General features: G+C 31.9%; 1 protein-coding gene across 5 annotated transcripts in view; it reads right to left on the bottom strand.

Moving 5' to 3' along the window:
• The window catches only part of LOC149554458 (MADS-box transcription factor 6-like), a 191,636-nt gene that overhangs the window by 104,644 nt on the left and 74,058 nt on the right, over positions 1-12,934 (bottom strand). For 2 of the 5 annotated variants that reach the window (XM_089828523.1, XM_089828521.1), the window contains exon 1: positions 998-1,431. The exons of the other annotated variants lie outside the window; for them this stretch is intronic. In XM_089828523.1, the coding sequence (XP_089684649.1) occupies positions 998-1,179 (182 nt within the window). In that variant the 5' untranslated portion in view covers positions 1,180-1,431. Of the gene's footprint in view, positions 1-997; positions 1,432-12,934 lie in introns of those variants that run through there. 5 annotated transcript variants of the gene reach the window in all.

Consider the following 12,934-nt stretch of genomic DNA (forward strand, 5'->3'; position numbering starts at 1 on the left):
GAGATGCCCGATATAATATTTCTTAATTCTTGGTCGATTGATAAAACTGTGTAACAATATCTTTGACTAACTGTTGTCGTTATTCAGATTTAAATCTCTTTATTTTCTTCACTTTTGAGACCTTTCCAGAAAAGATTTATGTAAAAATGAGCTTATTAGGCTTTCACTTCTGTATCTATATTTGAAAAGTAACCTTGCTTACCTATTCATTCTATGAATATATTATGAAGTTAAAAGAATTTTAATTTGTTAATAAAAATTTAAATCAAATGGTTCACTACGAAAAATTAAACAGAAATAAGTCCTACTAACTGTAGATATCAAATTCTAATAGCGTGTCCCAATGTGCTGTGTAGTTTAAAATTATTTTCCTTAAACCTAATAAAACAAACTACACGTCACAGAGCATGAAAAAAAAAACTAAATCTAGTCCAGCCACGAGATTTTCATAATTTTTAATTAAAAGTTAAAACGAATCAGATTGTTTTCAGCTTATTTAATATCTAATTATCTCAAACATTTTCACTGAAAATATCACAGAACTAAATCTGAAAGATTCTCAAATAGAATTGATCAACTTAATGAAATCTGTCTTTTCTCATGGAATGGTTTAATAAGGTGGGTTCGGTTGGTGAGAAAACTGCACTCAGAAACAGTCCATTAAAATTGCAATCAAGTCACACATAGTTAGGTATGTCTTTAATCAATCTTCAATACATTTTTTAAGGTTCAAAGTGTAAAGAATTAAGAGTTGCATCTACAGGTCAGAGGCATTATTATCTTATTCCAAACATGTACTGCACTAAATAATTATTCAACATAGAAAAATCTTCTCCAGGCCTACCCCTTCCAGAACAACAAAGAACTTAGAAACAATTCTGCCAGAAATTTATTAAAAAAACAAATTTGTTCTCCCAAAACAATAACAGAACCTTCTAAGACAGCCATAAACAATTTTTGTATATCTCAAGCAATTCCAGAGGCGAAAATTTCATACCCGGGTCTGCCAAACTCGAAAACTTTGCCTACGTTGGAAATGATGATCAGTGCGACCTCAGCATCACAGAGAACGGAGAGCTCGTAAGCTTTTTTCAGCAACCCACCTTTCCTCTTGGAAAAAGTCACCTGCCGATTAACCCTATTCTCGATCCGCTTCATTTCCACCTTCCCCCGCCCCATTTTAATCCTTTGAGCAAATTTCAACCCCCAAAAACTTTTATCGTCCTTGTCAAACAGTAAAACTCGTTATAAAAATAGCGCAGCAAATTACGTCTCCATCTTCCACACATCCCCAGTAACGCCTTATTTTCCCTCGCAAATAGAACACTCAGATAGACTTTTTCAAACCAGAAGACAGTAGCAGGAAAAGGCCGTTCCTCTCACATTTCTATGGAGGAACAACAAAATTCTGCAGCTTATTGTTTTTTTTACGACTTTTGCACTCTCCTCCGAATTGTTCTTATTCTCGATTGTCGCACTTTCGCTCCAATCAGATTTTAGCTTTTTTTTAGGTTGTACTATTTACAACTCATAGTTGTATTATAAAAAGACGCGTGTCGTTTGAATAGTTTGGCGTGCATTATTATTATACTGCGACATATCGTTTCGACAGTCTGACAGTGGCACTACGTTACCGTCAGTTGACGTGAATCAATCTGCGCTTGCGTGCTTTCACATTCGCTGCTGTACGAGTGAATGAAAGGAAACTCACGTGAAAGAACATATCCTGGCTCGTCGGTCGTAAAGACCACCCGGCAGGTTTAAAAATATTCTGCACTGAAGTATAATCTTGGGCCTGGCCTTTTAAAAAAGAATCAATGTGTGTCACTGTGGTTTATTTTCCGCTGATTTATTAGTCCGAACTCAAGATTTTTTTCATAAGAAATTGTTTTTTCTTTTGGAATTGATTATATAATGTTACTGTTTTATTTTTTATTTTATTTTTATGTTATTGCTTGTAAGAATCTTTGACTAAAATTTCTTATCTAAGAATATTTTTATCTTTAGCTAGCATTAAAAAAAACTTATTTCTGAGTGGCTTATTTTGGATTAATTTATTTTTAAATTTGAAAATTTTGTACTATTCTAACTGAACACATTTTTAAAAAAAAACTGTGACTAGATTTCTACCTTGCAGTATTTATTCTTTGATCTAACATGTTATTTTTTTAATAAAAGTATAGATATATCTATTCCTTACTCAAAAATATAAAATACATAAGTCAGCCCAATTCATGAATCTAACCCCCATATCTCCTTTACATGCATTGATTTTGATATACTTCTAATGCATGAAGATTAGTAGCCAAAATTGAGGTCGAATAAAATGCACATAGAGTACAGTTACAATACATGCAATTCACATATATCTGTCATGTTATTAAAGACTTCATGTTAGCTATTGATTTTTACGCACTTTTTTTATTGATGTTTAAATTAAAACAAAATATAATTGCTATTTTATATTTTTAATATTTTTGGTTTGTATTAAAATATATTTTATGTAAAGACAAACCTTTTACTAACATTTTTAGTAATAATCAATTGACTTCGTGAAAAAAACTTATGATTAGACACGTAATTTGAAACCATCTATACCCGAACACTTAATATTGAAATTCAAGTTTTAACTCAACCATACTCTTCTCACTTGGTTGAAATGTGCCAACTAGATTTGTGAAATTTGATTGATTTTCAAATGCTTATAAACCATATGGTCATCTAGCACAAGCATTCAACATACATTTTTACCATAGTCAAATAATTTGATATCATATTATCCACCTTCGTCAACATCTAGGGGCATACAATCATCTAACACAAGTATTCAAGAGAGATTCATTACCACAGTCCAACTATATCCTAATATACTACTCACTTGCATCAACATCTAGGGGGTCACTTATTTCATGTACAACTATTATAGAAGGACATTTATGTCATGTACAAGCTCCTCAATGTATAGGCCAACATTAAGGCAAAGACAAATGAAAATAGTTCTGACAACTTGAACGTGTGTGTGTGTGTGTGTGTGAGAGAGAGAGAGAGAGAGTGCTCATTACACAATCCTCAACTAAGCTCAATAATCCTAATAGAAGGGTTGAATACTCGGTGATTAAATAAAAAGTTGATAACTTTCACTATAGATGCAAAAATTATCGAACTAGAAATCAACACAATAACAAGTTGATAGTTTTCACTATAAATACAAAAATGAGGAACTTGTAGCTATAATTTGGACCAGGAAAGGTCTTATATAAGTGAAAAGAACCCTATATTGGGGGTGTCTTGGTCATCAAAAGTATCTTTTTTTTTTATCATAAGGATCTATAGATCTATATCTTTGCAAGTCAGTAAAAAGTGTCAAGGACAGTCTAGTCCAAAGGTTTTAACCTACTCAAATTCTAAAATATTTGTCAATATATGTGTTCCACCTCTATAACCTTATTAAATGATATATTCGAACCCCACCACACAAAATCAGAGAGACATATTATGATATATAAGGACTTGCTTAAGTCTTACCATGTGCTGGTGTTTGTACCTCCACTATAGCAACAATTAATGAAAATTTTCTTGTCCGTAGAATCAACAAAGCCTAAGAGCTTAATGGAAATGCAAGAAATGATAAATTATATTACATTTGATATAAAATCCTTTCCTTCAAGTTTTTTTAGAAAAGATTAATGTCACTTGGATTATGTTAATGCATGCCTTCACCATATAGTGACACATAAACCATGATTAGAGTTGCTAAGATTTAGAGCAACACATAAACCATGATCATGATTGACAAGACTTAAATGCTTGAATCCTTTACATAAAACTTATGCCTAATCGCTTTAAAGATGACTGAGTCAATTCACATAGGTAGAGTTTTTATGAGACAAGGAGTTGTATTTGTATACTTGTTGGAACTTACACTTTTCAAATTTAACTTTTGATTTGACTATTATGATTTCAAAGTTGGGACCAACCTACCTAATAAGGGCCCACCCTAATCTATGAGGACATAGGACTTTTATGCTCTAGTCTAAATAGATTAGGTTGAGACAAAGAATTTTAAGTAGGCAATCCAACAAAACTTCAATAATAGTTCCAAAAAAAGCCATAAATAGACATGTATAAAGAATCTCATGCGCAACCACCAAAGTGAGCACAAAGCAAGTGTAAAATTATAAAGATACACAATTTACTATGCTACAATAGCTTAATTACATTAATTTTTTTGAAAATTAAAATTGTTAATTTTAATCAATTTTGATGCATTTAATTTGATTGTATTGCTAGTCAAATGTTATTTTATTCAGGGTAAATTTGTATGAGAAATTCTTTTGGCCACATATGGGAAGAGATGCAAGTAAATTTGTTACTACATGCAAAGTGTGCCAAATTTCCAGAGGACAACAAAATACATGCCTCTATATGCATTTACCTGTACCAACCAAACCCTAGATTAACATTTCTATGGACTTTCTTTTGGGGTTGCCACAAACTCATTGAGGATTTGATTCAATTTTTGTTGTAGTTGATCATATTTCTAAAATGGCCCACTTCATATCTTGTAAAAAGACCAATGATGCAAATCAAGTGGCATATTTATTACTCAAAGAAGAAGTGTGGTTGCATGGTATTCCAGAAAAGTAACCAGTTATAGGGACACAAAATTCTTAAGCCACTTTTGGAGAACCTCATGGAAGAAGTTGGATAGTAGATTGCAATATAGTTCACCTTACTATCCCCAAATTGATCATCAAACAAAAGTCACAATAGGAGCTTGGTCAATATATTGAGGTGCTTGATTGGTGAGAACCCAAAATAATGAGATTTGGTTTTATATGATAAGCTAAATTTGCCTATAATTCAAGCATAAACATGTCCATAGGAAAGTCTTGTTTTCAAGTGGTGTATGGATCCAATCCTACAAGAATTGTGGTATTAATGGACTTGCCTACAAATCCACATATCAATCAAGATGCTAAAATTTTGTAAAAAATATTTATGAAAGATAAATCAATAGGTTAGGTAAAAGTTGCAAACCATGAATGAAATTAATAAAAAATTGTACACGTGCATAGAAGAGAAAAAAATATTCCAAGAAGGGGACATGGTCATGCCCCATTTGTGTAAGGAGAGGTATCCTCAAGGCTTGTATAACAAGCTAAACCCCAAGAAACTTGGTCCATATAGGACTACCCCTACAAAAACAATTAACAAAAAATGAACTTAATATCTCATCATCTCAAGCATCCTCATGGATGCGTGACTCTTCAAATTCCTTGAGTGTCAAGAACATTCAAACAACTGTCGATTAAGACCTCCAAGATTTTCTCTAATGTATACACTTGACTAAAGAGAATAACTACTTTAAAATTGAATTTTGAGGATGAAGAGGTAATCAATACTTGCTAAACAAAGTTTACAAAGACTATCCAAAATTATAGAACTAAGACATACTTTTAGTGAGATCAATAGCTCAAAGCTTAATATGATTTTGTATCAAAGAGGTATTGGTTATTTTAGATTTTTTTAAAAGAAAGATATCTATTATTTTATTAGTATCTTCACTCTCTCCAAGGTAATAAGTCATTGAAAACTCTTATTTACCAACCTCACATCTCTATTTTGAGCTTAAGATTGTGAAACATAAAATATTGCAAAGGCAAGATCATAATGAGAAAATACTTCCAAATGCAACACCTTAATTCTATGTAGTAATATAAAGAATTCTAGTCAATTAGTCTTAAATTATAAATTTGGCTAGTATGTGCCTTGTGAATGTACTTATTGTTAGGATTAGTTAGACAAAAAATAATAGTTACATGCAAATATAACCAATATCACAAAAGAATAAAGTACGCATAAATAAACATAAGACACAAATATTTAACTTAGTTCACTTGATCCTTGAGATATGTCCTCTAGACAAAAAGTTCAATATGACTATCTAGTATCTCCAACCTATTGCAATCTCCAATCTCCCTTACAACTCAATATCACTGCAAGAAGCTAGATATTTTCATTTTAGAAAACTATAACCCTACTTAAGTTAATATTACATGACTTATGTTGTCTTTACAAGCTAATCCTAAACACACTAGATAAGTCAACCTTGGGAAATGGTTGATGAGTCAACTAAAAAATGATCAAGACAAGTTAACCAAGAAAAAAATTGATTTAATGTCTTGAACCCAGATTATGAAAGTGTACATTAGTTGCTTGATCATTCGCCACAAATCAACACTTGCTAGTCAATTAGTCTTAAAATTATAAATTTGGTCAATAAGTGTTATCTGAATCTACTTAGTTGTTCCACTTCTTGGTTTGGTGTAACTATATAGTTTAAATATGAGATCTACCACTTTCCTTTTTTCTATTAAACTAAAGCTTACAATTTTTTTAAAAGGAACTCAATCCTATGGATATCCTTGTGGTATTCACAACTTTGAAGAGGAAGAATTATGATTGACTACAAACTTGACTCAAGATCTACATTATTGGTGGTTGGAGTATAGAGGAATAGTATTTTGCTACATATTTGGAAAAGTAGATGTTTAGTTATTTTTTCTAATCCCATATTGCATTGAATAGTTGAAATGCCATAATTTAACTCCAAAATTATCCTACAATTTGTTTCTATTTATTTTTAGCTTAAGGCAGATGTTACAACAAGAGTTTTGAAGAAATAAAGTACTCACTTCTACTTGTTTCAACATCCTTCTCTGTTATATTGGATGTAGAGCCGTTTGACTTTTTGGAAACCTCTAGATTCTTTACTAACTAGGGTCGTTCTCTCCTTATCTATTTATTATTATAACTATTGGAATTAAGGAGCACCAAGAGGGAGGTGAATCAATGTTATGCAGTTTTTAACCTTACTAATATGATTCTTCAACCATATAACGCATAGAATGAAAGTAAATTACCAAATCATAAAGAAAACATCTACAATGCCATAACACCAAGATTTTTATCATAGACATCTAGTCAAGGGAAAAACAATGGTGCAGATGGAACAAACAAATGAAAATACTTTGCAAGTGTATTATACCTTGTTAAAGGTTTGCACAATGGAATGCACATGCGTTCAATATCACTCCTTTAATACAAATAAGCTAATTGCCTATATGACAAAAAGCAATATCATTGAGAAACTTGAATTGATACACAACACTACAAATGCCAAGTTATAATTCCAAGTAGGTATAAAAAGTTGATACCATACACTTCATGCTTTATTTCTACTTTACTCACATCATTATTTATCCATACTATTTGTACATCATACCACATCTAAAATGATCAAATATATTGAACTTATACATCCACTACATAAGATTTAATCATGTACAAGTCAGCTCTAAGAAGACTTTGTACAAAAGGATGAAACATATTCTTGTTAGAATATTTAGAATAATTGAGGGGGGAGAGGGGATGAATCAATTGTCCGCAGGTCTAGATGTAGCAATTTATCTTTTAATATCTTCAAACAACTTAAACAAACTCTTTAAACTACTCATTTTGTATGGCATATCATCACCATCTTAACATTCTTCAACTATCTATTTTGTATATGTGTCGACTAACGATAATATAAACAACTATAAAAATAACATGCATGACATAACATTCACACAAGTAAATGACACCAGTATCTAATGTGTAAACCCAATTTGGGGAAAACCACAAGTTACATGCTATTAAATCTTCACTCTTCTAAAGTGAGCTCGGTTAAGAGCCAACCTTGCTAAAGGTTATAAAACCCACTATTAAAAATAACCCTCTTAAAGGATTTTAATCATTTTATGAGGAGTGGCCTAGTTAGAGGACTTTGGATCATTGCATTATAATGTCATATTGACTAAAGGATTTACAAAACGATTGTTAGGTCAACCTTGATTAAAGGATTATGACTACCACAATTGTTAGAATGTAACAATAGGTTTGATCTATAAACTACAACTCACTTTGCAAATTTAGATCTCCATTCAACTCATGTTGGTTTTTTGACTGACCTCCATTGAGTTCTTCATCTCTGATTTTCTTTGCAACCCTTCAACCAACCACACTTCACCAATCTTCTCACTTCTTTCTTTCTAATTTTGTTCTTCATAGGCTCTTCACAAAAATCACGAATCAACAATGAACCAACCTTAGAAAGCATCTCTTATGCCTCCTTAAATAGGTCATTTTAATCTTTCACCACTTAAACATCATTGTAGATCTTAGGGTTAGGTTAGATTCATTGAATCTATCCATCATTTTGTTCTCTCTCTTCTTTCTTGATACTTCTAGAAACTTCTTATTAAATCCTTTCCTTTGATCACATAAAACAATACCTTTTTCATTAAATATGCCAACTCATCAATCCTTATCATCCACACGCTTTGACCATCTCAAAAATTAAACTATGTTGGTAGGTCAAAACTCGATTCTTTTACAAACTATTATTTTATTGACAATTGATTATCAATGTGTTCTTCTACTTGGTCATCACTGGATTAATCGGTCATAATTATACTTTCTAACTCTCTACTTTCACTGCCTCGCTTGGTCATAACTAACACTAAACTAATACTATTTGCTTGACTCTCTCTTAAGTTCCTTAATTATCTACTTCATTGGTCTCAACCACATTTTACTAGGCTTAGCTTCTGTTTAACTCAACACTTCCATACTTCATACATTGATTAAACAATACATTATCTTGTCAAAGGCTAAGTAATCAAGTGCCCATTGTAATTCCGTCATACTTACTCCTCATCACTCCTCAACTTCAATAGTTCACTAGTTCATTTAGTTATCTCTCTTTTCAAATCCTCTTCATCAATCAATTGATATGGTACTTAACATTGTTAGTGAATGTCTCTCTAGTAAGTTTTGACATCAATAACAACATAATAATTGTTCCAATTGTAATTTCCAATAATCTACCTCTTTGATATTAATGGCAACACCTCTAGTTACCATGAAAATGCAAAAGACATCACTTGATGTATTAGTAACAACACCCTCTATGATTTTATTAATATCCTTAGTTTCATTCTGATTCTCATCTCTATAGTTTCATTTTGATTCTCATCCTACACTCACTTATATTTCTCCCTCTATGATACCGATTAAATACTCTTCAAAATTAACACCAACTATTTTGGCAACACCTCTAGCTATATTCATCTTCAGCTTCATATGTCTCCCTCTTTGGATCTCAACACATACTCTCCCTCATGACATGAATCGTAACTTTGTAGATCTTCTCTCTCTTTCATCATTCATATATCATGAACATATATCTTGATTGGTAACTGTAATACCTCTCCCTCTTTGACAACAATGCCAAAGACATCATCTCCTCATATATACAACACCCTCATGTCGCTATTTGGTTGATATTTCACAATCTTTAGGCAATTCCTACAGTGTGACTTCTTGCATCAATGTGTAAGATATTCTTAGATATATTTATAGGAGTTGTATTATCGCAATATACTACAACAAGTTTAGTGATCTCTTCCTTCATACCTTTCAACAATTGTTGGATCCACACAATGTTTGAACAATTAATCATTGTAGAAATATTCAGCCTCTATTGTAGATTGACAAACGTAATTTTGTTTCTTATTTTTCCATGAAATCAGTCTCATGCCTAGAAGGAAACCCGCACTATCATCAATGTTGCCAACCCAATCAACATATGTGTAAACCTTCAGTTTAAACTTATCGATGTACCATAATCCATAGTCTTTTGTTCCTTTTAGATATCTCAAGATTCTTTTCACAACCATCATATTATTTTCTCTAGGATTAGTAGAAAATCTAGTTGCAATACCAACAACTAATGCAATGCCAGGTCTACTATGTATAATATATTACAATTTACCAATCATTAACCTATAAAATGTTTGTTTGACCTTAGTAGAATCATCATTCTTTGAAAGGTTATGTCTAGTCATCATAAGTATTCCAACCGGTCTTGAATCTTCTATTCCGAAGGTCTTCAATAGCTCCTTGACATACTTTGATTGTGTAATGTAAATACCTTTGTTCATCTGATAAACTTGCAAACCAAAAAAAACTTGACCTCTCCAAATATTGACATCTCAAATTCCCTCTTCATCTCATTAGCAAATGACTTGCACGATAGATCTTGTCATCCAAATATGATATCATCAACAAAAATTTTAGGTAGGAATATCTTACTTTCAGATTCACTTTTCAAGTACATATTGCTATTTATTAGTTTTTGCAAAACCAATTTTTACAAAATACGTGTGTAACCATTCATACCATGCTCTAGGAGCTTGCTTCAAGCCATATAAAGCTTTATATAACTTACATACCATATTTCTCTCAACTAGGATCAACAAATCCTCCAGGTTGTTCAATATAGACTTCTTCCTCCAAGATTCCATTCAAGAATGCAGATTTGACATCCATTTGGTATACTTTGAATCCTTTGTAAATAACATATGCAAGCAAAGTTCTCACTCCTTCCACCACAAAAGTCTCTCAATAATCTACTCCTTCTTGTGCATTTCCCTTACAAACTAGTCTTGGTTTGTTCCTTGTTGCTTCACTTTTTTCCATTAAGCTTGCTTCTAAAAACCCACTTAGTTCCAATCATATTCTTATCTTTTGGCCTTGGTATCAATGTATGTGTCTTATTCTTCTCTATTTGATCAATTTCCTCATTCATTACCTTGATCTAGTCTTCATTCTCCAAAGCATCTTTAACTGATTTAGGTTTCACGTCTCATGACTAATATGTATCATCCTTCATTCTTCTTCTTGTCATGACTCCTAAATCTTTATCACTAATGATTTGGTCTAGTGTATGATTCCTTCTTACATATTTTGCTAAGATAGGTTCAAGTCTTCTTTCTTGTTTTTGTGGCTCACTTAGTTCAACTTGTTCATCTTCTTCACATATCTCTAACTGCAACTTGACATTATCTTTCTGGTGTTTGACTTCCTCATTCTGATGTTCAACTTCTTCTATCTATGAATCGTCTCCTACAACCTAGTTATCAACAACACTTTTATGTTGGACCTTAACAGTGTTTGGTTGCTGATGTTTGAGAGCCTCTTTTTCTTATATAGGTATGGTACTAGGTTGACCTTCATAGATGTAGACAAAATTTCTATAATATTAAGGTTCCTTCTTGCATTCCTCTGCATTCTTCTCTATAAATTCATCAACTCTAACATTTGTACTTTCCACAATTTTGTTAGTGTTAGATTTCAAATACTTGTATACCTTGCTTTTAGTGGAGTATCATAGGAAAATATCTTCATCACTCTTTGCATCAAGTTGTTGTTTTCTTGCATCTTTAATCATGTAACGCTTACTTCCAAAAATTGTGAAATAATTCACATTAGGTGCATAGCCATACCAAAGTTGAAAATGTGTTTTGTTTGTACCTTTCTTCACTTGAACTCGGTTCAAAGTATAAACAATAGTACTTACAACTTCTCTCCAGTACTTTTGTGAAACATTATTCTCCATCGTCAGTGTCCTTGCAGAGTCTATGATTGATCTATTCCTTCTTTCAACTATCCCATTTTGTGGTGGAGTCCTAGGTGCACTCATTTGTCTCTTGATTCCTTTGTCATTGCAGAATATGTTGAACTCATTTGATTTGAATTCACCTCCTTTGTGTGATCTCAAACGTTTTAAACTCTTTCTTGTTTCCTTCTCAACTTTGGCCAAATACCACTTAAATATTTGAAATTTATCAATCTTTTTCATTTAGAAACATTACAATCATCATTCTAGAGAAGTCATCAACAACTAAAATAAAGTATTTGTCACCATAATAGATTTGGACTCCAATATGATCACATAAGTCAGTATGAACTAAATCCAAAATATCATTAGAAAAATAGGTCTTACTCTTGAAACTAGTCTTTGTCATTTTATCCATTTGACATTGTTTGCACATCACTTTATCAGGTTTTCTTAATCTTGGTAACCCTCTAACTCTTTTCATCTTACTATTGCTTACCAAATTATCAAAGTTCAAATGACATAGCCCCTTATGTCATAACCAAACATCTTCAAATTGTGCAAATAGACAAGTATCTTTAGATCGGTCTAGATAGAACAACTTACCTCTTGTTTTGTCTCCAGTTCCAATTAGTTCACCACTAACATCAAAGATTTTTGCCTTCTTATTTTGGAATTCAACTCAGTAGCCTGAATTGTTCAACTGTACCACACTCCACAAGTTACATTAAAATTTAGTTTAATTGATCCACTATCTTTCACATAACATGATGCATCATTGACAAACTTAACACTACTTCCATTATAATGTTCTAGCTTTTCAAACTTACTTGCATCACTAGTCATATGATGTGAGAAAACCACTATTAATTATTAATCTATCATTTTTACTCACATGTCAGTTAAATCAATGTGTGACCTTTACAATCTATTACATAAATCATTAAAAGGATCAAATAGTTGTGATAAATCTAATAATTTATTTTCCTTTTCCTTTTCCTGAATCTATGGATCTCAATATCCTCAATACATTTTGGAAATGATAAACATGCCTTATAATCATCACCTCCTTCAAATGAAGCATCTTGAATGCTCTTGATACTACTTGCAACTAGCATTCTATCATTTATAATTAAATACTCTTTGACCAATTAAAATCTATAGTCATCAATTCATCTTTTAAATTCTATCATGGAAGACTTCTCCAATGGTTTTAATTAAGTAAAAACAGGTTTTGAAAGGACTCAAAACCTTGTACAAAAGGACATGAAAGACATAATAATGAAAGATCTTAATAAAACTATGGAACACCATGCAAAAAACTAGAGGGACACACCAAAGTTCCCAACAAGAGGGTTAAAACCAGCCCAAAAAAAAACCAAACACCATCAAGATTTACATTTTGATCCAGTCTTTTGAGAACATAAA

Source organism: Cupressus sempervirens, chromosome 5 (genome assembly GCF_028749045.1).
Source record: "Cupressus sempervirens isolate cs-2001-9-10 chromosome 5, ASM2874904v1, whole genome shotgun sequence".
Classification (NCBI taxonomy): Eukaryota; Viridiplantae; Streptophyta; class Pinopsida; order Cupressales; family Cupressaceae; genus Cupressus; species Cupressus sempervirens.